General features: G+C 42.1%; 2 protein-coding genes across 2 annotated transcripts; both read left to right on the plus strand.

Annotated features, from left to right (window-relative positions):
* Window positions 1-1,077: 1,077 nt before the first annotated feature.
* igfbp6b (insulin-like growth factor binding protein 6b) lies at window positions 1,078-5,390 on the plus strand. Its single transcript, XM_020654898.3, has 4 exons — window positions 1,078-1,709; window positions 2,512-2,546; window positions 3,345-3,464; window positions 3,816-5,390. The coding sequence occupies exons 1-4, from the start codon at window positions 1,373-1,375 to the stop codon at window positions 3,927-3,929; spliced, it is 606 nt and encodes a 201-aa protein (XP_020510554.1). The 5' UTR covers window positions 1,078-1,372; the 3' UTR covers window positions 3,930-5,390.
* Window positions 5,391-9,404: 4,014 nt separating this feature from the next.
* pip4k2ca (phosphatidylinositol-5-phosphate 4-kinase, type II, gamma a) lies at window positions 9,405-22,350 on the plus strand. The gene is made up of 10 exons (XM_020654899.3): window positions 9,405-9,871; window positions 11,654-11,751; window positions 11,936-12,032; window positions 12,121-12,270; window positions 15,940-16,086; window positions 17,582-17,620; window positions 17,737-17,850; window positions 18,110-18,374; window positions 19,787-19,890; window positions 20,839-22,350. The coding sequence occupies exons 1-10, from the start codon at window positions 9,713-9,715 to the stop codon at window positions 20,917-20,919; spliced, it is 1,254 nt and encodes a 417-aa protein (XP_020510555.2). The 5' UTR covers window positions 9,405-9,712; the 3' UTR covers window positions 20,920-22,350.
* Window positions 22,351-27,500: the final 5,150 nt, after the last annotated feature.

The following is a 27,500-nucleotide window of genomic DNA, read 5'->3' on the forward strand; positions in this document are numbered from 1 at the left end:
TGTCAGATGGTTTTGAATTGAACATGGTGGTAAGTCTGAATAACTAATTAACCTGTTTTAAATACCTCACAGAAGTGGTCATTCATGGCAGCAGGATCTGTTGCTGTGTGTTGAGCAGAAGGATAAAGGACTTTTTGGTCCGTCTGAAGATGGAAAATCCAAACAGGCTGAGTGGAGAGCAATGGATGGATTACACTATTAGCAGTTTGGCTCGGGCTTGTCGATGTGCATTCCTCCTAAAGTAAGCTCCCCCCCCTCTCCTCGTTCCTCCTAATTATCCAGATGATTACTCTTCCAATTCAAACAACTGGTGAGCTATATACCCTCAACTGGCCTCAAACCTCCTCCATGAAGTCAGTTAATATCTGAAAGCTGCTGATATGTAATCTAGAAGTTGGACAGCTGAATTAAAGACCAGATTAGCCTTTTTGAAGAGTCGATGCACGACTGACTTGGCAGTGATTTAAATATGCTGAGGCACAGTTTCAATGCATGCTACGTCCATTTATCACACTTCTGTTTGGTAAAAGTTCTTAAGTATATTCAGGGGATTAAGTTATTTATATTCCTGAACTTTGACATGTTTCATTTGTCTCTTTTATTTGACATAAAGGTTTCTCAGCCTGAACATTATACTGTATGTGTGTGCAGGAAATATATTCCCCATAGCAGGAGAATCCACAGAGCTGTGCATTTATTGTAAAAGTGGCATTGCAGTGGAGAGCCTAATAGAGGCACATCCTGGATATACATTTGTGTGTGTTACCATGGCAAATATCCTTCCAGAAAGGTCTCTGACATTGGAAAGAAAAGTGCACTAAAGCTGAATATGACAACTACTCTTTATGCATTTGTAACACTGAGCACAGGGTAGGAAGACAGGCTCGACATATGTGTTGGTATAGAACAAAAAAAAAAGGGGTGGGAAGATTTTGATAATTTCTGAAAGGGAACATAATCCACCCCCCACTTGCTCTCTCCCTCCCTGCCACCTCCCTTTCTCTTTCTCTTTCTCTCTCTCTTTCTCTCTCTCTCTCTCTCTCTCTCTCTCTCTCTCTCTGAGTCCCAGCCCCTGAAGGTGTCATAACTGTGCTCTCTCTCTCTCTCTCCCTCTCTCACTCACTCACTCTTTATCACCGCCTTTCAGATCTTTAAAAGCCGGTGCTTTGCTGTGTCTCTCTCGATCTCCATTTGTCTCCTCTGGCACTGCAGGGGACTCAACCGGCAAAGCACCAAGGAGAGCTACTGTATAGAAAACGGGAGAGAGACTGAGGAAAAAGAAGAGAGAAATATATACATCCAGAAATAGCATCAGCCACATTTAACTGACAGAGAGAGTGACAGAGGGGCGAACCTGAGACCTGGACACAAAATGCCTATCCTTTCTAACTTAACAACCGTTGCTTTGTTGCTGATTGCTCACTGCGGATCCTGGACCGGGGCGAACCGCTTGGGCCCCTTCAAGGTCTGTCCCTCCTGCAAAGATCCACTGGGGGCAGGCCGGCCCCCCAGGGACCATAACGCTGCTGGCAGCACGTTAGTGTTGGCCCAGGGAGAGCCCTGTGGTGTGTACACTCTGAGCTGTGCCAAGGGGCTCCGCTGTGTCCCCCCGCCGAGGGAGCACAGCCCCCTGCAGGCTCTGTTGCAGGGAAGGGGCATTTGCGCCAAGCACAGCAGGACAAGTCCCACCGAGAGGCCCCACCCCACAGGTAAGATACTGTACACACATCCATACACACACACATGCATGCATGCGCCTGCAGATGACACATGCATGGTCACTGCAGGTGGGCTTGTATTTACACTGTGTTCTGTATTGCTCTGAAATTGCATGTGATGCTGTGTCACTCAGCGTCAAAAGGAAAAGGCCAATTAGTGTGGGACATTTTAGCCTGGATGCATTTTGTGCACCACTAGATGAATTTGCAAAACCTTTTTGCACACTGTCGTTGGAGTCTCTAAAAAAAAGACATTTTTTGTGACAGTTCTGTTTTCAAAGACTGAAACAAAATTCGGCAAATCACATAAAAAGACTTCTCATGTCCTTCTTTGGTTGCTGCAATTCTGTTAAAAGTGAAAAATGCCTCTCCCCTCATTTATATTGTTTGTACAGCATTATTATAGATTATGTGTTTCAGCGACAAAGATGCATGACAGAGCTCTGTCCTACAAGTGAGTCTCTCTGTAAGAAAATTTTCAAATGAATGTGCAACTGTCAGTGTCACCTACATCCTGATCAGGCGGCTTTTTGTTGCAGTGATCTCCATCTACTGTTCAAACCGAGATACTGCGATTAACTACCTGGAGAGGCGATATACTGATGAAAATCTGATCTCTTAATAAATGACCAATTCTGATAGATCCCAATCTGTTACAGTGATGTCTTTTATCAAGAGATGTAAAGCGAGAGTGTACATTTCTTTATGCAGGGGACATTTAGTTAAATGTGACACTGGTTTTTTGGTTTGATGTTAATGGTTGGATTAATATCACATTCTCGTTTCCCATCAGGTCCCCATCCCTCACACAGTGGTGACATTGAAAGAGTAAGTTCCTGCTTTTAATCTACAGTACTTAATGAGTGAAGCTGATGGATCACTGACTACATTTTTCACAAAATCCTGAGACGTTTAAGGCTTTCTTTTTCAGCAAGATTGCAGTAACACACATGGCATGCGACGTAAAGACTCGTATATGAAGGCTGCATTGTATCATAGCGAGTTGCTGCCATAGATCCTGAGCTGTTTGGGGTGTTGCAGTGGCATGTACACACACTGCCCTGAAGCCATGCATTATGGTGCATGATGTGTGTGCTGCTATGCGGCAGAACTAATTGAGCATGATGTGAATCAGGAAAGTTTCAAGTCGGCCATTGCCGCCTCAGATTTTTTTTTTTTTAAAACTGCGATCCAATTGATCTTCAGCTTTTGAACCTTAACAGTATGACACGACGGGAACAACTGCATTCACATAATCGATCAAGATGACACAGTTAATTTCACAAAGTGACACACACACACAAAAAATAAAAATGCACACGTCACTTCATACCATCCAGTGACCTGAAAAGCTAAAGCATTGTGTAACAATATGGTTATATAATGTTACACAATATGTGACATCTTGATATATATTTAAATATATACATATCCTCTGCTGCTTCTGTGCTCTGATGCTGCATCACTGTGGATAATCCTTTGTGATTCACATCGACATGTGTCGCCGCCAACTCGACCACCTGAGGGGAGCTAGCAGCTTGCCACTGTCACTCTGAAGATGAAGACAGGTTCAGATGAAGAAGTCACATTCTGCATTGCTGATTTTTTATTTTTTTTAATCTTTAGGCACCCTGCCGCAAGCTGCTTAATAGTGTCCTGAGGGGTCTCGAGCTGACAATCTTCCAGTCTGACCGTGACATCTATATACCCAACTGTGACACCCGTGGCTTCTACAGGAAAAAGCAGGTACAGAGCGTTGCAGCCGCCTGAAACATCACGAAACATGTTACTTAGAACTTTCCCGGCTCTTACATCTCTGCTGCACTTTGACTGTGTGCACACCTGTGATCCTTCACTCCACTGCAGCTTGCTGAGATTCTTTTTTGTCTGTGAGAATAACTGACACTTCTCTCTCTCTGAGCCGCTCAGCTGGGAGCTCAGAGAATCAGTACTGCGCTATGATGACATATCATTTTCTCTCTCTCTTCCTCTCTCACCACCTTTTCCCCACTTTATCTCCACCCTCCTTCCCCCCTTTCAAATCTCTCTCTCTCTCTCTCTCTCTCTCTCTCTCTGTCTTTTTTTAATCTCACACAGTGCCGCTCCTCCAAGGGCATGCAGCGTGGCCACTGCTGGTGCGTGGACGAGCTTGGCACGCCCGTGCCCTCACGTGCCAGTGAAGATGGTACAATACCGTGTGATGGGGAGTGAGGGATGAGGTTGTCCCTATTGCTCTGAGCCAGGAGGAAGAGGAGGAAGAGGAGGAGGTTGGTGGTGGAGGAGCAGGAGCACAGGGAGAGGGGGGGTGGCTTTAGCATGTGCTAGACACTGCCTGGACAGGAGGTAGCAGGGATAAAACCACTTCCTATGGAAAACACACACCGGTTTAATGTCCTCTCTAGAAGCAAGACACACACACTCTCACAGTCCAGCAGCAGTAACAGCAACATCTGCCTGAATGTTCAACAGTTGCAGCAGCGTCCTCTGCGTCGTCTGGTGACACGCTGCATGCTCACATTAACGCTCCGTGAACTGCCTCAGTGATCCAAATGATCTCTATATTCCCTGGCTCTTGTCCTGGCTTTCTGGTAGATTTCTTTTTTTTTTTTTTACTTTCGACTTTAGGATAGCTGACACTGCCTGTGTTTGTTCTGATCTCAGTGGGCTGAAATACTGTTAACGCAGGTGATGTGACACAAACGTTCAAAAGAGAAAAGAAAAAAAAGTGTCTCCCTCACCGTCCTCTCTCCCTCTCTCCAAAGATACACTGATATCAACATACCTAATTGACAGAATATTTTTCTTTTCTATTAATTTATTTGTTTTGAGTCTGTATTTCCATCCAGTACTGCTTGAATCTTACAGTATCTTATATATGTGTCGAGTCAGAAAAAAATTGTCAAACGAATATGATCCTGGATGCTTCTTTTCATTTTTTTTTTTTTTTTGTCCAAATGGCGTTCTGACTGCTTATTTAGTTGTTTGTTTGTACATATGTTTGAATTTTTGTGGTCGACTGTGTGTTCTGAAGTGGCAGACTAAAAAGCTTACGGCTGTTACCCTTTTCAAAAAGTTGTAAGGCATATTTTTATACACGTCAATATAATATTTTATATATGAATTGTTGGTTTATTTAATGAACTACAGTACAATGCCATGTATTTTTATATTGTCAGCAGTTTTCTTATTTAAAGACAGAGATTATTTTATTTCATGTTAGGGGAAGTGTTGTGCTTTAAAGGCACCTTTATGGCAAAACTCATCACATTCATCAGAGCTCTATTCAACTGCTGCACATTTTATGGTTATATCTCATGTTTTTAATTTCCTCTTTTTTATTTATGCTTTGTTTATTTGAGAATGTTTTTTTTTATTTTTTTATTTTGGCACATCATACTTTTCAATTCTGATTTCAACAGAGGACAAAAAAAAAGATCAAATTTGTTATTGTTCCAGTCTGTCTTTCCCGAGTCCTTGCAAAAAGTCATGAAATTGTGTGATATTAAAAGTGTGATTAGAATTTATCTATTTCTGAACAATCTTGTCGTGCCAATGTGTGTGCCGTGATGAAAGGTCCGTGCACAGAGGACCTGTAAGATTTACAAATATGAAAAATAAAAACGTGATGAAAAATCAAAGTGGAGAAGAATAAAACATATATTAATATAACAACTGCTGTGGGCTGTGTCTTCTTAAAGTGTCCAGCTCTGCTGACGTGTGGACATTCAAGTAGAAAATCTTCTTTTTAAATGTGCAACAAGATATAGATACACACGAGCAAACATCAGATAATCCTAAAAATGCAAGAAACATGCGACACCTCTTTAAAGGCAAAAGATGCTCATAACATTACTGATCCAGACTTTATAGGAGGAGACATTTGGTCTTTGGATGGATTTTTCAACAGCATTGAATTGAAACTATTACTTTAGGAAAGGATTTTAATACTTTATGGTTAAGCTATCCATTTTATCAAAAGTCAGGGGGGGGCTGAAGCCGATCCCAGCTCTCATTGGCCGAGAGGCAGGGTACAACCTGGACTGTTTGTCAGTCAATCACAAAGCTGACATAGAGACAGTCAAACATTCACCAATGGCAATTTAGAGTCACTATTAAACACAAACAAGCATGTCTTTGGACTTTTAGAGGAAGCAGGTGTAATAAGAGAGAACCTGCACATGCACAGAGAACAGAGAGGCCCCTCATTTGAACCAGGAACCTTCTTGTGATGAGGCAGCGCTACCCACAGCACCACTGTGCAAAAATTGTTTGAACTAATCAGAAATTGGATTATAAAATTAAGTAAGAAAGTTATAATAAAAACATACACAAGTGCCCACAAAGCCCCTTTAAACAATGCAAATAATCCAAGAGTCTGCAGCTGTAGAGAGGCGCTGTATCGATCTGTACGCCCTGTTTCTACTGCACTCGTCCTGCTTGGAACCATGAGGATGGATTCCTTACCTCGTGCTCTTTATGGTGTCACCATGACTTTCATTTGAGATTTCATGTGATATCAGATTCTTGGTCAGACTGGTCAGATGAAACTGGTCCCTCACAAGAAACCAGACAAAACTACGTCCGTGACTTGATCGCTCGCTCTGCCGTGAAGACTCGGCACAGACAGAATGATGATGGAGGAAACATTTTGTAGCACTGAAGACACACAGCAGGACAAACGTGCAACACCACTCGAACACTGAGAGAGTCCGTTGTCTTCAGTGAGCAGGCAGTCTCTGCAGTGGGAAAATGATTCTAATATTTTTGCTAATTCAAATGTATTATTCTCAGAAAAATATCAGATATCTGCAGGAGAAGAGACCTTGAGACATTTGTTTGTTTTATGATCTGCAAAGAAAAGGAGATGCATCTTATGCCAAGCTCTTGGATATGATTTTGTTTTAGGCTTAAAACCCCAAATCCACAGAGTAATCTCGAGCAAAAGTTAAATATGTACAGGAAGAAGCATGCTTTGGGATCCACTGTGGGAAGGTTTTTGGAGGAAGAGCATTGATGTTTCATAAAGAGTCTGACCCTTTAACTAATACATCACTTCTGCAGAGTCATTCCTGAAGCCTTGGTCTGCAGCACTGAGGTTTTTCCTCTGAATCATCAGCAGCACATGAACAGGTTATTGTGTATTACTGAGTCAAAAAAAAAAAAGCCTTTACAGTTTGAGACTCAAATCCATTTGCTGCGCCCGTGAGAACCTTTCTCTGCAGCAAGAGACAAATTACAAATTAGAGCACATTAGAGTCATGCTGCTTTTCTGCCATTACCAGGCACATAAAGGATCATTTTTCTCCTGCTTCGCAACACAGGGAACAGATACATGCCTGTTTCCAAGGTAACAGCATAGAATATCCCATTGTCCATGCATACTATAAAATGAAGAAGAAGAAAAAAAACTGAAGGAGGAAGCATGATCCTTTGTAGAATCACACCACCACACGTCCTACTTCTCTATCTGGGGTGTTTGCTATTCTTGGAGATTCTTTTCTGTACATTGAGCATGAGATGAAGCCAGTAACATGTCTGTCGAGGACTATATATCCACCTGCTGGTTTGTATCGCTGCATTAAAAAAAAAAAAGTGTACAATTTAGATGTAAGTCATGACAGCACATTTATATTTGTAAATGACATTTGTAAGCAGACAATTATCCGGGTCAAAGTTTGGAAAATCTCCAGATTTAAATTAATAAATAATTGCTCCCAAATATTTCTATGACACACACTTGTTCTGCAGCACCAGTTAAAGTTCTTGTGAGAGTAGTGACGAGAGATTGTGCACACTGAGGGTCATTTTTTCTTCAACTGGGTTTCCCATCACTCTCACTACTTTGCTGATTTATTTAATGGGTAAAATACACATTTGTTGACATCATTATGCTACAAATGCTTCACATGTGATGACTTTTTTCATTAAAATAAGAAATGTCTTTTTGCCTGAAAGGAGCTTTTCACTCAGAGAAAATGTATGTGCAGTCTGTTAGAACCAGTGCTGCGTTCAAAGTACATGGGAAAATGGGATATTCTTAAATACTTAAATGGGAACAGCTCTTCAGCTTGGATAAACATTATAAATTTAATAGAATAAATGACTAATATGAATAGAAAAGGAGTCACTTAAACACACAGTTTGTATTCCTGTCATTACAAACTGTAGTAAAGCACAACCACACATCACTGCACTGCTCATTTAATGACAGAGCTGAAACAATGCTTCACATAAAACTGTGGATAGCTTTGTTTCTGTAAGACATTCAAGCTTCATGTTGAGACTTTGTTTATGGACTTACTGCCCCCCAGGGGTTGAAAATCTTTGTAGTCATGTTTATAGAAATCTGTTGCATCATATAAGTGCAAATATATTTGGGCTCCTCTAGTCAAAGTTCAACACTTAATGTTTTTTATTTTGCATGGTTCAACCCTCAGAAGTATCGGATATTCTTTACTTATTGGAGATAACTTAAGTTATGGTAGCTTTCCGTTGTATTCATTATCATCACTCATCAACCTAAAACAGTGAACATCATTGTTATGCAGTTTCCGTTACTGTATTTTCATCTGGACTTATTTTGGTCAATGCAAAGTTTTTATAGATTACATTCAAGTGTTGTAGAAATGGACAGATAACAGAAGTAACCACAAGAAGTAAGTATCAGGGATGGATAAATGTATCTATGAAGCAAAGTGTCACATTTTATAAATTGATTTAATATACTGCTTGTAAAATCAGTAAAGTTTCTCCAGCTGTCAGATAAATGTAGTGGATTAAAAGTGCAATAATTAATTCACTGTTTAAACATAAAATGTCATAGAGAAAAAAAAATGTTATCAAGTAAAAAAAAAGGTAACTCAGATGAGTAGAAAATAAAAACTTGAGAAATAAAATGTTCAATCGTAAGCTGTAAACAAAATGAATTTTGTTCAGACCTATTTCCTTAGTTGACATTCTGTTAATTTATATTGTATGCAACTGGTGTACTTGAGATTTGAGTCCTTACTTTCATGTTGATGTCAAATACATCCTTGTGTTCACAGTAATGTTTTTCACCTATTTACCTAGCATTTTTTATATGAACAGTGAAAGAGCTGGAGGGAAAGTACTAAGTGTCCAAATACTTTGCCACAAATATGACTCTGTTTCATTTCTATAGCAAGGTTTGTCACATGAGGAAAAAAATCAACTATTCCAAGCAGAAAGGAAACATCTGTGCGACAAAGTAATGCCTCTGAAGACTGAATTCTGAGTACATTACATCTACATTTTAACATTTTCTCTATTTTTTTAAATCTAAAAACCAAGTCTGTGACCACCTTTAACCTCTATTATTGTCTTGTGTCACTTGGGCCTTTGTATTTGTATTTTATTTATCTTTCTCTGTTACCTGCCTAGGGACAACAGATGGAAACTAGCACTTCTGCTATAATCTGGCATCTTTACAGCTGTAATTGGTACAGCTGTTCATTAATATGCACAAACAAATAAAAACAAATAAAAATAAAATACTTCACTATATGGTAAAACTATAAAACTGGTGAGTAAGAAGAGAGCTGATAATTCCTACCGAGGACCGTACACGAACGCAGCATTTCACCGCTACGTCGTCGCTGGACTAAAAAAAAAAAAGTATCGATTTCATTGGCGCGTTCCAGCTGTCAATCACAAACTCCCCACGTGGTTGATAATAACATGGGGTGGACTGGAGGGGGCGGTGGAGGACTGTCAGAGAATACTAACATTATAACACAACGCTGAAGAGTAATGACTCATCTCGCGGGGTTTAATCGTTAAATTGTGCTTTTTAAAAAAACACAACTGCCTCAGTGTGACGTCATCCCACAGGCGACCTTTGGTTCGGTTGTCGTCGAGACCCCGGGGAGGAGCAGCTAATGCTAACGTTAGCTGAATTAGCTCAGTGACGGTAGCCATCAGGAAGCGAAGTGTCAGCGCTCTGAACCGGGACGAGGAGAAGCCAGTCCGCGGTCATGGCTGCCCTCGGTAACTCGGGGGCCTCTTCCAGTCCCATGGTGATCCTGGCGCCCAAGACAAAAACGAAAAAGAAGCACTTCGTACAGCAGAAGGTGAAGGTGTTCCGAGCCAGCGACCCCGTCCTGAGCGTCTTCATGTGGGGCGTCAATCACTCGGTGAGTCGGCTGGATGCTAACACGCTAATGCTGAAGAGTAACCACCACCACTGTAACTGTGCCATGTAAATTAAGCTAGCTCTGTTAGCAGGAACTTAAGCTAGGTGGGTGCGCAGAGGGGGAGAGGTGTTGCGTCAAAATCTGCACCCTGTCAAATTATGTTAAACTTAAAACACACCTGTTTCTGGTACATAGCTATCTAAATGAGACACGAACACTAAGGGGGTATTTATTTATTTAATTATTCTTTATTTAATTTTATTTATTTAATTTTATTTTATTTTATTTAGTTTATTTTATTTAGTTTTTTTATTTATTTAGTTAGTTTTTATTTATTTTATAAATTAATTTATTAATTGTTTTATTTAATTTTTGTTTAGTTTAGTTAGTTAGTTAGTTACTTGGTTTGTTTGTTGGGGACAGTGCATATTAATGAACAGCTGTAAAAAATGCCAGATTATAGCAGAAGTGCTAGTTTCCACCTGTTGTCCCTAGGCAGGTAACAGAGAATGATAAAATACAAAGACAATAATAGAGGTTAAAGGTTAAAGGTGGTCACAGACTTGGTTTTCTTGTATCCACTGTTTGAGGTGTGTTTTGACGGTTGCATATATTTCTAGTAGCTATTCAAATTCTGTCAAGATGCTTTGGATTTGCCTTCTTTTTTTTTTTGGGAATAGCTATTAAGAACCCACTTAGGGGGGAAAGTATTTGCAGCTAAAATGTCTTTTAGGTCACTCGATTAGATGGGAGGAAAAAATGCAGCATGACAGGTATTACATCAGCTAATGTTACATTGTCATGTGTGTTTGAGCAACTGTCCCCTGTCAGTGAAGTCTGTATGGCACTATTTCGTGGCATTGTTTTAAACCACTAAAGCAAAATAAGATGAGATAAGATCGGGGGGAATTCTGGTGCTGCAGCAACTCAGATAAAAATAACAAGTACACATGAAATAGAGGGTTTAATCGACTTGTATACAGAGGAGTTAAGTGAACCCTACAGGACATTTGCTGCAGGCAGTATAAAAACAGTTTTAAGAATGTATTTTTGGGGGACTTTATGTGGATAGGACAGTGCATAGACGTGCAGGAAAGGAGCAACAGGTGAGACTTGAACCTGGGTCGCCCACTTGGATAACATTTTAACATAGTATAGTGTTGAACTGTACAATATCAATCAAATCTGTATTTGTGTTGCGCCGATTCATAACAAATGTTGTCTCGAGACACTTTACAAACAGAGCAGGTTTACATCGCACTCTGTTGTATTATTTACTAAAATCCAACATTAATCCACCATGAGCACAGCGTGTTGTGGTGAGGAAAAAGTTGCTTTAAGAGGCAGAAACCTCGAGCAGAACTGGACTCATGTTGGACAGCCATCTGCTGAAACTGTGTTGGGCTTTTAAAGTAGGATAGAGGGAGAAGCAGGCTTTTCCCGTTCTGGGTTGGGGAGCCGATTCCAGCTGTCATTGGACACCCTGGACTGTTAGCTAGTCAACCACACGGCTGAAATAGAGACACACAACCCCTCTCACATTCACACCTACGGGCAATTTTAGAGTCACCAATTAACCTAACGAGCCTGTCTTTGGACTGTGGGAGGAAGACGATACAAACTCCACACAGAGAGGCTCCTGTCCTTCAGGTTTTTAAAACCAGGAACCTCCTCGCTATGAGGCAACAGCGCTAACCACCGCGCAGCCCTCAAAGTACTATTTGTGCTACTTTAATGTGAGACTTGATGATAGTGTGTAAGTGTTATCCTTCCTTCTTTCAGATCAATGATCTCAACCAGGTGCCTGTTCCTGTCATGCTGCTTCCCGATGACTTCAAAGCCAACACCAAGATCAAAGTCAACAACCACCTCTTCAACAAGTAAAATAAATACACTTTAACACTTTGACAGGAATTTAATATAAAAAGCTTTCTGATGCTTACCAGAGCCTTGTTTCTGTTGGAAAAGTTCAGCCTTGTGCCTCAAAGAAGCATTCACAGGACTGTCGAGTTTTACAGATGTGAAGCCGAATGTTCAGTTTATTTTCCTCGTCTTCTTTCACAGAGAAAATCTTCCGGGACATTTCAAGTTCAAAGAATACTGTCCTCAAGTCTTCCGAAATCTAAGAGAACGCTTTGGGATCGAGGATCTGGACTATCAGGTTTGTGACGTACATGCACAAGGATTCATTTTAAAAAAGCTACACGCTTAATAATTCTGACAGATAATAATCATCACTGCCCCCCCAGGTGTCATTAACCCGCAGCTCCCCAATGAGGAGTGCAGACGACCATGGAGACTGTCTGCTGCTCAACTCGTACGACCGCACGCTGGTCATCAAACAGATCTCCAGCGAGGACGTCGCAGACATGCACAGCATCCTGTCCGAGTATCACCAGGTGAGCTCTGCACAGTTTAATGCAAAGTCTGTGTTTTTTTTCTTCTTGGAAAGAGAGGACGACACCTTGTTGTGATGATGTCATCTCTTAAATATGGATGCACAGATCTACTTTTCCAGTCTTTGTACTGAGTAAAAAGACGTCTGATTTAGTTATTGTCACCACTGGCACACACTGAACGGCTCCATTTTGATTTTGAAAACTATACTTGTTATCCATAGTTAGGCGCTTAGCTGACATGATTGACAGGTGGGCGTGATGTAACGGTTTGTCAATAGGCTTAAAACCCGCCTCAGTCTGTCGTTAGGTAGACTGAAAGTTAGACTCAGACAGCATTTCCAGGGTCACTGGGTTTAGCCTTAGGCAGGGTGAGGAGCTGAGACATTCAGGGGGGGAGCTCGGAGTAGAGCAGCTACTCCTTTGCATTGAAAGTAGCCAGTTGAGGAGGTTTGGGAATCTGATCAGGATCCTCCTGGTCGCCTCCCTTTTTTTGGAGGTTTTCTGGGCACAACCAACTAGGTGGAGACCCCGAGGTGTCTCGCTCCTCCAGAGCCGTTGAATCCCCCTGGAGGAGCTGGAAAATGTTGCTGAGGGAAGTCTGAGTTGATGGATGGAGATCTGTGACTCTGTGCCCCAGTTAAAGTAAATCCTCTTAACCTTTGTTTTGGATCGTGTTGTGGCTAAAAAAAACAAAACTTGTGAGACAGTTTGTCACAAGGTTTTCTAAAAGAAGAACTTAGTCTTTGGGGAGAATTTGTCTGCCTCCTAGGTGAGGGAAGTTGACCCAGATTTGACTATTTTAAGCCTTTTGCTCGCCAGAAGTAGCAACATGGTGCACTTTGCAGGGAGAGGACGCCGTGTTAAAGCTGAGGACGGCTAACATTTGTCCTACTGACGTGTTCTCCAGAAAGGGCTTACATTTCTGTTCATCAGGCTGAACTCACTCCTGGTCTCCCTCTGTGTGTGGGGGGGACAAGGGGGGGGGGGTCAGTGCCCGTTATCATCAAGGTTACATCACTCAGTGCGTTTACATGGGATAGCTTGTTAGGATTAAGCCAGATACCGATTTGCTACTTGAACAGACAGCTGTCGCTTGTCTGATACGCCGATCAGAGAATCCTATAAATGGCCGGAGCATGGCAGACTCCTCTACGCTATGTGGCGCTGTACCCCTTTCAACAAGTGGTTACAGAGCCGCTTCCTGTTCACCTAAACGTCACAGCAACAACAAACTCTCTGTCTGCATTCAAACAAAGATGGCGTACGAGGAGATGGACGACACTACAGCTACGTACATTATTTACATTCTAATAATCGTTGTAGTTGTTTGACCTTTCCGGCAACAACACTACAATTTATTACGTCGTCTCCTTCCACTTTCCGGGTGAAAGCCCCGGCCGAAATTCTCGAGCATGGGCAGAACGCGAAATCCAATTACGACACGATGGCTGAGTTTACACGCTGTTAGTTTGCCGACTATGAAGGACTTATCCAGGTGTTCTTTTCCAATTATGAGGTTTCCGTTATGGTCCGATGTAGGTCGGACTAAGATGTTTACATGCATTTTAAAAGTCCAAACAGTGTCCGATACAATCAGAAATTTGAATATCTAGTGCCATGTAACCCTACTGAGTGTTGAGTATAGAAGCTGAACACATGTTCTGTTACGATCGCTGGCTTATTAAAGATATGCAAATGCTCCTATCTCTCCACATCATGTAAATAGTTGAGTACATTTCCAGCAGAGACGGAAACACGCTGCATCTTGTTTGTGTGTTTTCATCTCTCATGCTGGACGGTCTGTTATCAGTGTGCTCGTACTCGTGTGGCTGAGCTGCGAGGATCCTTAAAATCTGCGTCTCTCTCGAGGGCTGAAATACCAGCAAGTAAACTTTTGGCTGCTTTGAGCTCAGACTGGAATGTGTAGTCGGTTTGTTTCGCAGCCTACAGAGAGCTAGGGGAGGGGAGTGGAGGAAAAATAGCAGCTCTGTTTCACAGTGTTTGTTATTTCACTTGGCCCTGAATGAACTCCTTGTTAACGGAGCTCCTGTGTTGGCATCACACAGTCTCGTCAGTTTATCAGGACAGTTTGCAGATTGCAGATAATTTGTTCATTTTCTTTTATCTGGGGGGCGTGTTCAGTACGTCGAATACTCGACAAGTAAATCCTAAATTCATCTGATTTCTTGTCTGTCTGTTGCTCTCTCATCTCAGCTAAATATCAAGAATCAACATGTTGATTTTAGACAGGCTTTTTACATTTTCTGTCCTTTTTGATTTTGTTGGATTAATTGGCAGAACATCGAGGATCTGGTCTTTTTCTGGCAGTTGTTGGGATTTCATTCTTAAGGCCAGCCTTTCAACCTCTCGATCTAAATTTGACAACATTTATCGTGCTGTTTTTTTTTTACTTTCTCGTTACACAGAAGGACAATTCAGTCATTTTCTGACCACATTCTATTTTTAACATCCTGAGCACAAAAAGAGCACACGTCCTGTTTGAAGACACTTGGATGTATTTACAGGAGGAGCAAAAGATGTAACAGCCGGCCCTCTCTCCTCTTACATCAGTCCTTGCTGTGTATCTATGTACCTACTAAAGTATGTTCACAACAGCTAAAGTTTGAAAAAAGTGTCTGTTTTCATGAACTGCCGCTCCATGCACCGGCTCTCTTCTGACTCTCTCTAAGGCTCTGAAGTGCCCACGTTCAGAGTCCCCACGTGTGCCAAGTCTGATCTGATTGGTCGGCCTGTCGGCTCTGCTGTAATTGGTCAGTTGCTCAGCACGGTTCTCGGAAATGTCCCGCCCCTTTTACCATATTGGGAATGCAGCCACTCTGGCTCCGAGGGCCGGGGAGCAAAAACATTAGCACCTTAGCACTACTGTGCTACCGCAGGCTACGGCATATCGTGGGCGTGCTACAGAAGTTAACGGGCGTGCAACATGAGCTGCTGGGCTCACCACAACGAGCCAATGGGCTTAGATCAGTGATATCACACTGACAAGACGTCACACTGGCAAATTTTTATCGAGGGGGGCTAAAACCGAGCGTTACATGCAGCTAATGCTACAGCTAACAGGAGGACGTAGGAGAAGCCGTGTTTCCGCGGACTTTGAATTTTTGTACATAGATGTGCCTAAACATGCACAGGACACTTGGAAAACACACTAAAGAGCATATAAAACCAGAAAAAGCAGAATATGGGACCTTTAAATTATAGCTTGATCCCATATCAGACCTCCAGAGCGTCTTATTGTTTTCATTAAAGCTTGTGGCTGATCTTAAACCTCTGTAGTTCTGTAGCTGGAAGTCGGATCCAGCTCTCTGTGATGCTGTGTGAGAGTTTTCACTTTGCCAGGTGTCCAAGAGTTAATCATGTATAAAAAAGAAACATGCACACAACAAAAAAAACTGCAGACTGTTGTCTTTTAACATCCTGTATTTAGATGAGATCACGCTGAAGTTAGCGTCTGTATTAACAGCTGAGCTCAAAGTCTAACCTGTCGACATTTAGTAATTGAGCACCTGTGCCTGTAAGAGTCTCCACATATTATCTATCGTCTGTGAATCTGTCCTCGACTCTTTCTACCTGTTACACGGTTGAACGATAAGCAGAAATGCAGAAAGTGTTCCTCTTTGTGTAAAAACAGTTTCCTCTCCCCTGCAGCACATCGTGAAGTGTCACGGCAGCACCCTGCTGCCTCAGTTCCTCGGTATGTACCGGGTGAGCGTAGACAACGAGGAGACCTACCTGATCGTGATGAGGAACATGTTCAGCCACAGACTGCTTGTGCACAGGAAGTACGACCTGAAGGTGAGGAGGAAGTGCACGCACATAAAATTCATACCTTTTTTATTTTTTATTACACGTTATGGAGGTCATGACGGAGGTTACTGAGGAAACAGGGAAGTCACCTTCTAATAAAACTCAATTTGTGCTCTTTCATCCGCCGTCGTTTTTTTGTATAAAATCTCTGATTGTGAGTCTCCTGAGCTTTTCTTTTCCCCAATGGTTTTATAGCTTTCAGTTAAAGTCGTAAAGCACAGAATCGTTAAAATCAGTTTTAAACTTGACAGAGAAAACAACAACAAGTCCTTCGTAAAGCATCAAGTATTTCGACTCCCTCTGGACTTGTGCCAGATTTCCTTGCCCCCCCCCTTACTGGCTAAATTCTACCAAATGGGGGATTAACGCTGGGTTGCTGCAAATAATGTAACAAAGAGCACGGCCTAGACCTGCTCTTTTTTTTAAAGTGTCTTAAGATAACATTTGTTGTGGCGCCGGTGGCCTAGTGGTTAGTTTGTGCTCCCCCATGTGCAGAGGCTACAGCCCTGTCTAAATGGACCGAGTACGTAAAACCTGTAAGATCGGACTTTAACTGATTTTTATTTGTGAATTGTGAAAACCTACCCTCTACATCTAGTTTTTCTTTTTGCTTGATTCAGAAACAGTAAGCTCCCCGGTTCTGTGGTTCACATGTTGCAGTAAACGATCGATTTATAAGAAAAATCAAACTTTAGGAAAGCATTATGGACAAAGACACTCAGACTTTCTGCACCCGTCTTTCCCAAATCCCGGCGGAAAGGGGGACAAACAATGGACAAATACCTATAAGAGGATTAAGGAAGTCTGTTAAGTAGTGAAGGTTATGTGCAATGTAAATTATTCTGTGCTTTGCCTAATGAAAAGAAAAAAAAAAAGAAACAGGCAGCCCGGGTTCAAATCCGACCTGTGGCTCCTTTGCTGCATGTCATTCCGCTCTCTGATTTCTGACTCTATCCACTGGCTCTGTAATAAAAGCATAAGAAGCTTTACTCTGTCATCAAGTTTATGTACCAGTTTGTGTTTCAGTGTTTTATTAGTAACAACAGTGGCATAAATAAAAGTACATTAGTTTCTTCATCTTTAGAAACTAGTTGTCTCTAATTTGTCTCTGGGTCTTGAAGGAAAAAGTCAAAGTGCTAATTTAAATCTTTTCTTTTTTTCACAACTTTTTTTTTTTTAAGAGTTTTGAGACATTCAGATATATGTTCGACAGGTTCTTCAGTAAAATAAGAGTAATTTTAAGTAAAAAAAACAAAACAAAGAAAAGGAGACAACTAGAACACAACACAAACTAAGCTTGGCCGTTCAACGAGTTACAAAAACAAAATAAACACAGTATGTATTTGAGGTAACTATAGCACATTATACAGAAGGGCTATAAAAGACAAAAGAATGAAAACCGATCAACTAAATGTTTTGTTTTCTAACCTGAAATACTTTAACCATGTTCCCGTGTCATTAATGAAACATTTTCTTCCTGCAGGGCTCTCTGGTGGCGCGTGAAGCAAGCGACAAAGAAAGGGTAAAAAAAAAAAAAAAAAACCTCCCGTCTTCTTTTCATTGAATATCTTTATGTGGCCGTCTGTCCTTTTTTTTTTTTTTTTTTTTTTAACCAGCCGTTCATTTATCTTCCAAAAGGGAAAAGAGCTTCCTACCTTCAAGGACATGGACTTCAGGAACAACATGCAGAAGGTGTACGTCACCGACGAGCAGAAGGAGAAGTTCATGGAGAAGCTGAACAGAGATGTGGAGGTAAAAAGTCTTAATCGTTGTTTTTACACACATCGTCCACAGAGCGGCAGCATCCTCACATCACTGACGCTCTGAGGCCGTTTCAGCAGGATGGATGTGAAACTCGCTTCTAAAAGAGGGAAATCTGGACGTCACACTTTCAATTGATGAGCACATAAATGGCTCTCCTCCCAACAGTCTCTCCTCCGCTGTCTTTTCTAATAAAGGCCCCAAAAATGACTTAAAATAACTAACTGTCCTTTTTCCTGTTTCCTTTCAGTTCCTGGTGAAGCTGAAGATCATGGACTACAGCCTGCTGCTCGGCATCCACGACGTAGGTCGAGCGGAACGAGATGACGAAGAAGGCGAGGAGGTTTCCAACGAGGAAGACCCCGAGGCGGAGAACGGCTTGGCGGCGGGCGCGACGGCGGGCTCCTACGGCACGTCTCCGGAGGGAATAGCCGGCTACATGTCAGCCTACAAACCTCTGGGACCCGGGGAGTTTGACCCCTACGTGGACGTGTACGCGGTCAGCAGCTGTGCAGGTGAATAATAATGAAACGGTTTCTAAGACGGATTGTGATTGTGTATTAGGCAAGTTCTTTTACAAGTTCTACGATGGATTATCAGGGGCCTCGTTGAAGGAAAAAAATCTAAATCTCTAGATTAGTCGTACATTTAAAGGTTTTTGTTTTTGTTGGGGGTTATGCTTTTATTTAGAGATTGGACAGAGGAAAGAGGAGCCACAGGTCGGATTCAAACCTGGGCCGCCCGCTGAAAGGACTATAGCCTCTGTATCTGAAGTAAAGACTAAAATAACGACTTTAATTACCTTAAATTTATGTCTTTTTCTAGTCAATTTATGATTTTGTTCTCGTGAATTTAGATTCAAGATTTGTATTTGTCACATGCTCAAACAGATGTGCAGTGAAATATAAGATTAAGATTAACTTTATTGTCCCAGTGGGAAATTTGTCTTGGACTTCACAGAGCTCTGATGCAGTAGCAAAATAACAAAATCCATTCATTCGTCGGTAAAACATGTCAGTTAAATAATCATTAAATGTGGATTACTAAAACCATAAATATGTAATAGTTAAGAAAGTGAAAAGACTGTTCTGCAGGGCCAGCAAGAAACACTTAAAAATGATTAATACACATACACATATATATATATATAGTATATGTAGAAATGTAAGATTAAAAAAAGAAATATACAAAATGTAAACTGATTTCTATCACCCTCAATGTGGCCCTAACACTCCTCCGTAGTTTTCAAACATGTTTCAAATCATTAGTCAATGATCGTCGGATTCAGATCTTCAGTCTTCTTTTCAACAAAAAGCCGCTGCGAGCTAAAAAGAGAGAGAGCACACAAAACGTCACCAATATGTAAATGGCCTTGAGTTTGAGTTTTTATTTTCTAGTCTTCTGACTCCTCAAAGCACTTTCACACCTCATGTCACACCTACACATTCACACACTGATGGTCGAGGCTGCTGAGTGAAGAGTCCATCAGAAGTCATAAATCCAGTCATACACATTGTGTTAAAGCAGGAGCTACTTGGGGTTAAGTTTCTTGCCCAGGGACACATCGGTGTGTGTAGCTGCAGGAGTTAGGAGACGACCGACTCTACCAACTGAGTCAGAGTGCAGGAGTCTGTCTGTGTTATTTAGTCATTAAAAACAAGAACTGACCAGGTATCGGGGTCCTAGTATTTCTGTTGGTCGTTTGATTTTCACTAGAAAGGATTCCTCCTTCATGTTTCCATGTGTTCACTTTCAATATAATCATAAATGTCATCCGGAGAATCATAATGATACACTTCATTTCTTCACAGAGAGCTTTAATCTTGATGATTGTTATGTGAACCCTCCCCACACACACACACACACACAACACTGTCGATACAGGCCGTGTAACACAACCCTGATTGTTCTCTGCCTTTCATCTCAGGAGCCCCTCAGAGGGAGGTCTATTTCATGGGTCTGATTGACGTACTTACTCAGTACGACACCAAGAAGAAAGCCGCTCACGCTGCAAAAACTGTCAAACACGGGGTGAGTAGAAGAAGAGGAAGCTGTCAGCGCGTTCAGTCTGTACCTGAGCCGAGAGCGAGACATTCATGTTTGTTTTGTTATCATGTCATGAAGTAAACAGATTATATTTTCCTTCTCTCTCTCTCTCTCTCTCTCTCTCTCTCTCTCTCTCTCTCTCTCTCCCCCTCTCTCTCTCCCCCTTTCTCTCTCCACCCTCTCTCTCCCTCTCTCTCTCTCTCTCTCTATCTCTCTCTCTCTCTCCCCCTCTCTCTCTCCACCCTCTCTCTCCCTCTCTCTCTCCACCCTCTCTCTCTCTCTCCCCCTCTCTCTCCTCTCTCTCTCTCTCCCCCTCTCTCTCTCCCCCTCTCCCCCTTTCTCTCTCCACCCTCTCTCTCCCTCTCTCTCTCTCTCTCTCTCTCTCTCTCTCTCCCCCTCTCTCTCTCCACCCTCTCTCTCCCTCTCTCTCTCCACCCTCTCTCTCTCTCTCTCTCTCTCTTCCCCTCTCTCTCTCCACCCTCTCTCTCTCCTCTCTCTCCACCCTCTCTCTCTCTCCACCCTCTCTCTTTCTCTCTCGCCACCCTCTCTCTCTCCCCCTCTCTCCTCTCTCTACCTCTCTCTCTCCCCCTCTCTCCTCTCTCTACCTCTCTCTCCTCTCTCTACCTCTCTCTCTCCCTCTCTCCACCCTCTCTCTCTCTCATCCCCTCTCTCTCTCTCCCCCTCTCTCTCTCCACCCTCCACCCTCTCTCTCCCTCTCTCTCTCCTCTCTCTCTCTCCACCCTCTCTCTCTCCACCCTCTCTCTCTCTCCACCCTCCACCCTCTCTCTCTCCCTCTCTCTCCACCCTCTCTTCCTCCCTCCCTCCCTCTCTCTCTCTCTCTCTCTCCACCCTCTTTCTCTCTCCCTCTCTCCACCCTCTCTTCCTCACTCTCTCTCTCTCTCTCCCTCTCCCTCCCCTCTCTCTCTGTTGCAGGCGGGTGCTGAGATCTCCACGGTCCACCCCGAGCAGTACGCCAAACGATTTCGCGACTTCATCTCAAACATTTTTGCGTAATGAACTCTACTGTAAGTCGACACAACTGACGGCTCAAAGTCGATTTAATGACCAAACGTAGTCTGCACACACAGATCATCATGTGCGTGATCTGAGGGCCACACGACTTGTAGCAATATGACGTACTTGTACTTCTGATGCCTCTATTTATTTTAAAGATTAAAGAAGCATTTCTAACGGGGATGAAGCGCTCGTCCACGCTGACTCCGGAGCAGCCGGAGGGTTCATGCAGACAAACTGCTGCTGATCACTGATCTTCAGTGTGAGATCAAATATCTCTCTCTCGTCTGGTTCCCCGGGCGAGGACTGAACTTTAAGAGTTTGACATTTTTAGAAGTGTGTTTGTTTGTTTTCTTGCCAAAAGTAAGAAGAGAGGATACAAACTCTGCTGTGTGTGTGTGTGAGGGAGAGAGAGAGAGTATGTGTGTTAAAGGTTTCCTTCAGAGTGCGTGGTTTCTGTCTACATAGATCTACACATACACAGTCCTGCTTATGATGTCACACTATTCCTTTGATCTATGCATGGAGATAACATGCCAAATGTGCCAAAAACAGAAACATTTAGAAGACTGCAAGCCTGTGAATATGTGTGTTAATCATGTTCATCAAAATGCCTCTAAAACAACATTTGGTCATTTGGCTCTGTGATGGGGTTTGTCCTCATACTAGACCTTTAAACTTTGATATGCTTCCAGTAAAAATCAAACAGTATCGATACCTGCAACACAAAGACATTCCGGGGCGACCCAAATCAAAAAAAAAAATCTTGATTTTAATGACTTAAAATTGCATTAGCGTCTAAAATTGCAGAAATACGTTGGAAACTTATCTGTGTGCTCTCTTTCTCTCTTTCGCCCGCTCAGTATTGAAAAGCATTAATAATATTGACACCCTAACGTTCATCGACTATTAATCTGCACATTAATAATGTAAAAACTTGATAATTGTTTTTGAACGTGTGCAGGGAAAAGCAGCACGTCCTTCATTAATATCTGGAAATAGCAAATATTTAGATTCTCTGCTTGAAAATTATCTGATATTCCTTCCCCTTTCAATATTATTTTGATTTTGCCTTTATTGATACAAGCACTGTTGTTTATCTGAACGCAGATATCATGAAGCGATCTGTTCGACCTTCTCTCAGTGCGCTCGTTCACAAACATAAACACCAGGAGACAGGTAGCATATGTTCTCTTAAACACTGAAACAGGAGAAATGGTTAGCTTGGCTCTGTCCAAAACAGTAAAAATAAAATGTCCTCTAGCACTTCTAAATTAATATAATGTATCTGACTAACCCTAGCTGTACAAAAACACTAAAATGTCAAACAGAGTCAGGCTAGCTGTTTAACTTGTATCAGTGATGACCTTTTCTTCTTTTACTGGCAAGAAAACAAATAAACTTTACTTGTAAATAAACTACTGTTCCTCATTTTGTCCTCTCTCTGCAGTCACCTTGAATCAAGAAGGATATTTTAAAATAACACTTGAGAGATGATGAATACTTATCTACTGACGCAGGCCATTTGGATGTTCTGAGTGCCAAACGTGTGGGATCAAAGCTTTTTTTTACCCTGCAGGGATTTTTTGCACTTAGCATAAATTAAATAAATTCTGTTGTCTGCAGAACATTTACATTAAAGACTTTCTAAACCAATCAAAATCCTGTTTTCCACCAAAGTCTCGACTAAATTTAAAAAGAAGACGGTACAGACGAGTTGTTGTTTTTAAACAGGAAAGATAAAAATGTGTGGTATTTAAAAAAAGACAGCATATCTTCTTATTGAGCCTGTAAACGTTTGCAGCATCTCTCGGCTGCTGAAGCCTGAACGGGGGGACTGTGAGGTGGGCGACCGAGCGTTTGAGTTGTATTCGCAGAGCTGCGTCTGCATCGATAAGTGTCAGTTCATCAGAACACCCACCCACCATCTCACTCTGGACGGACTCCCTATAATGTGCACTAAACGGCTAATGTGCGCCAAGTGGATCGTCGGGTTTAGGGAGCTGTTGTCTGTATTGTAATAATGACATTGAGTAATAACCAGGGTACTGTGTTAAACATTACTGACAATAACAACACTACATTTCAGTAGCTTCTGAAGTTAGCCTTAACCCAGTGACATGATGCAGCTGAACACTGGCTGGTCTCTGTCGATACAGTTCACTCTGTACCATGAGGGCCTCATCTACTCCATGATTGCACATGTTGTATTTTTTTTTTTTTTTGCAAATCAGCTTTTGGACCAAAAATATATTTTACAAAGAATTCTGAAATGTGTGTCTGACTCATGATTTCCAAAATGCTTGTGTGAGGAAATGCTATAGAAACACTCTATGATCCTGGGTCACTTTGAATACCTCGTATTACTTCTGTTGAAATTCACTGTTTGTGTCACGTACCCTTTTTTTTTTTTTTTTTTAACTTCCTTTAGTACCACTGTACATGTCATGTAGCCTTCTTACTTCATGTAGTGCCAATAGTGCCATTGAAAAGTTGTCTTAAAGGAAGAATGTTCAACATTTAATAAAATGTAAACAGAAATATAGCAGAAATCGGGGCGCCTGTAGCCTAGCGGTTAGTGCGCGCCCCATATACTGAGGCGTAGTCCTCCACGTCGGCCTGTGGTCATCGAGGCGGGCAGCCTGGGTTCGGGGCTCTGTCCTCTGTTTGTCTCTATAATAAAGGGTTGACTGTTAGGGACAAACAAGCAGCCACCCTCACATTCACACCTATCAGGATTCACCTAGTTAACCTAACGAGCATGTCTTTGGACTGTGGGAGGAAGTCAGATTACCGAGATTGAACTCACATCTGCATGCACAGGGAGAACATGCGAACTCCACACAGAGAGGCCCGTGTGTGACGAGGGATACGAAAACAGGAACCTCCTCGCTGTGAGGCAACAGCGCTAAACCACAGCACCACCGTGGAGCCCCCACCCGATTCCCTGGTATAGAGAAAACCATGACGAGTATCAGAAACCAGTAACACATCTCAGAGGGAAAGACTGTTAAGGCTTGCTTTAGAAGTTTAAGAACATCCTATTATAGATGTGATTTGTTCATTGTTTTTTCATATGAAATAAATGAGGCAGCGTGCGAGCTCTGCTCACTTCCTGTTAGGGGAGGGGAAACAACACAAGTAGTCCAGGAAGACAACAGACACACGAGTGTTCTGACAATCCCACTTCACACCTCAGCATGCTAACAATTTAAACTCACATTTTATTATACTGTTATCGACAGTTTAAGCCAATCAGAAACCTCCGGCGTTAAGAAAAGAAGTTGGAAGTTGGGAAAAAAAAAAAAAACTGAGTTCCTCAAGTGTCCACTAGAGGCCGGCTGCAAAAGCCAAAGAATCCTCATTTTGTCCAACAGTAAAATCTCAATTTTAAAGATTTATTTTTGGACTTTTCGTGCCTTTAATGGAGAGATAGGACAGTGGATAGAGCTGGAAATCAGGGAGAGAGGGAGTGAGTGGGGAATGACATGCGGGAAAGGAGCCACAGGCTGGATTCGAACCTGGGCCGCCCGCTTTGAGGACTCCTCCACACATGGGGCGCGCGCACACTAACTTCTGCGCCACCAGTGCCCCTAAAATGCTAATTTTTACAGCAGAAATAATCATGTTTACGACCAGGTTCAAAAAACATTTCCTGTCTTTGTTTGTTAAAAATGCTTCCCTGAAGGCTAAGAGTTATATACATTTGCATAATAATGGGCGTGGCCGAGTTGACTGACAGGTGTGCATGTTGTAGCTGTTTTCCAGGAGGCTCAGCTCCACCTCTTCACCTGTTACTACGTTGATTAAAACTTAGGTCAAGACGGCATTTCCGGCTTCAGAATGCCTCTTCAGAAACGAATGGGTGACGTCAGAGAGACTGTGTCCATGACATATACAGTCTTTATAATCAACACAGTTCAAATCAGCATCCTAACTCTAACTTTGAGCAGCTTAGTATGCTGATGTTAGCATTTCACTTGACTGTCTTATCTTCACAATAAATGGTTTTACTGGTAGATGGGTAACTGTGGGTCATATCAAGTCATCTTTAAGTGTTTGTTTCTTCATAGTTTTTTTTTTTTTTTCAAGTATTCTAGATAACAAGGTGTGGGTCAGGGACTGCTTTTTGTCCCACTCTTCCCAGAAAGACGTGTTTTTGCTGACCGGTTCCTTCCCGTTTGGTGCGAGGAGAGGGAATGTGCTGACAGGTTCCTCCTTGTTACACCAGAAAAACTGATCGGACTCTGACAATGGGATTCAGGCAGGATGAGCAGAAAGGAGAGAGGGGGGGTCGTTACAGGGGGCCATCAAGCCTACAAACTGCTGACGATCTAGAGATGCCGTGGGAACACAAAGTCCAGGGAGCGGATCCTCATTAGTCAGAGTTGGAATCAGTGCCAACACAAACTGTTTCTGCTTTCTCTCAGCTCCACGTTGACCTCAGTCGTGACCTTGAGCGACGACTGTAAAGGACAAGCCCCCGCTTTGCTGAGTGGCATCGTTTTTATCTGCACAACTTTTTTAAGAACTCTGCCCATCATCCAGAGAAAAATTAGCAAGAAGTCCTCAGACATCCCCTGTGCATTGTTGAAATAATGTTCTAACGAGGATGTGTGTGTGTGTGTGTGTGTGTGTGTGTGTGTGTGTGTGTGTGTGTGTGTGCACGTTTAGGCCATAGAGCCCCCTTCCTCAGTGCTGCTTGTGTGCCCCCCCCACCTCCCCGGTACTCTGTCACTCAGCGTGCTCCACTGCACGGGGCGACTTCCTGGCATTGTTCTCCGCCTTGTGTTGTCTGTTTTTACTGTTTCTGCACCATGTCTGCCAGCCATATGCACACAGAGAGGATTGCTCAAGATAAATCCCTGAGGACCCTCGTACACTTTAGCCTTTTTTCACACCTGCACAAAACTCCTGAAAAACTCCTGAAGTTTATCGGGGTCACTCAGAAAGTTAGAGTGACCTTGGGGGGGGGGGGGGTGACGTTTATTCCCTGTGATTGCTGCACGATCTCAAACTGCTGAATTATATTTTTTGGACAGTTTGACAGTATGTTCTTCCCCCTTTTTTGTTGGTATTGTGATTCTACCGAACTACACATAGCATTGATATGAAGTGCAAATCTTCAGGGGTGGTCCTCCTGAAATCCTCTATACATTTTCAGGAGTGCATATGTGGTATAACAGCTCTGGAGAACATAAACATATTTTAAAAACTCTGCCCTGAAGATTTTGTTAATTTGTTAATTCATCTGCCATAAACAGAAATCCAAATAATCAAGGAGCCTACTTATTCTGCACCAAATGTGGACCCCCACAGCCCTTTGTATTCATCCTTTCTTGCACCAAAGCTGGATGTTTAATATAAAAGGCTAGGCAGCTTTGGAGTTAAAGGTTTCACTTCTCTATGTATGTCTTAGACATTTCCTCCAAGACCTTGTAAGACCTTAACATAACAAGTTACCAAATGCTCCCACCCACTATTGGCCTCTTATGAACACAAACAAACCTACATGTGCTTTATGGAAGAGATGATCCCAACCTGCAGAAAGACATGTGTGACAAAGGACTGGATGAAATGGGATCATTACTCTAGTCTAGGGACACATGCAGACATACACTGATACAGTATCAGTTGGTCTGATACTGATCCTTTGGTCCAGATTGAACTATAACAACAACTGTCAGATAGTAAGATTCTGTAAAGATACTCATGGTCCCCAGAGGATGAGCCCTAATGACCTTAAAGTCTTTATATGCACTTATATACACTTAAATGTAGAAATCAAGTATATCCTCTGAAAATAACTCTGTGAGTCATGACTGTCTACAATGGGTGTAACACCCGAGTCCCACTGTCTGTGATGTTTTCAGAGTTTTCAGAGTCCTATCTTCAGTTTGTTTACATCGCCCGGACGGCCGGCTGACTCCTCCCCTCGTGTATAAAAGTTGTTTAATTGAGGGACTAGAGAAAAGAAGAATAACATACTGTACTCACTGCTTAACTGTGTTTCTAGATCACGCTCATTTCAGGTAAATTTACATGCAGTGTGAAGATACCAGCATAATAAAGATGGCTAGCATTAGCATGCTAACACAACAATGCACTGCGGGTTGTTTTGGTTTCATGCTGGTGCTCAAGGGCGACATCTGCTGGATCACAAAATCATATATAAAGCCTTTAATCACGCCTACGACTTTACCTTTTTGCAGCACCAGCATGTCAAAGTTTTCACTTGTCGAGTGAAAGATCACAAAATCTACTCGATGGATTAGCAAAATATTTGGTGCATGCATTCTTGAATTCTTGTAAGAATGAAAAAGAGTGATTTATTTTCAGCCCTTTTTTTTTTTTTTAGTTTGCTCGCTCTGTGTAGCAAACTAAAGAGTTTTGAATGTTATTGACCAAAAATTCAGTTTGAATGGTGTGATTTCCTGTTATTTAGATATGATATTCATAGTAAAAGCTGAGCCAACACACGCAGAAAGAAATATTTTCTGAGTCATCTGAGGGGAAAGTTGGTTGAATGGCGAGTCATCAGATATGAAATAATAGTATTTTGATTGAAAACTGTCTGGTTC

Source organism: Labrus bergylta, chromosome 12, assembly GCF_963930695.1.
Source record: "Labrus bergylta chromosome 12, fLabBer1.1, whole genome shotgun sequence".
Classification (NCBI taxonomy): Eukaryota; Metazoa; Chordata; class Actinopteri; order Labriformes; family Labridae; genus Labrus; species Labrus bergylta.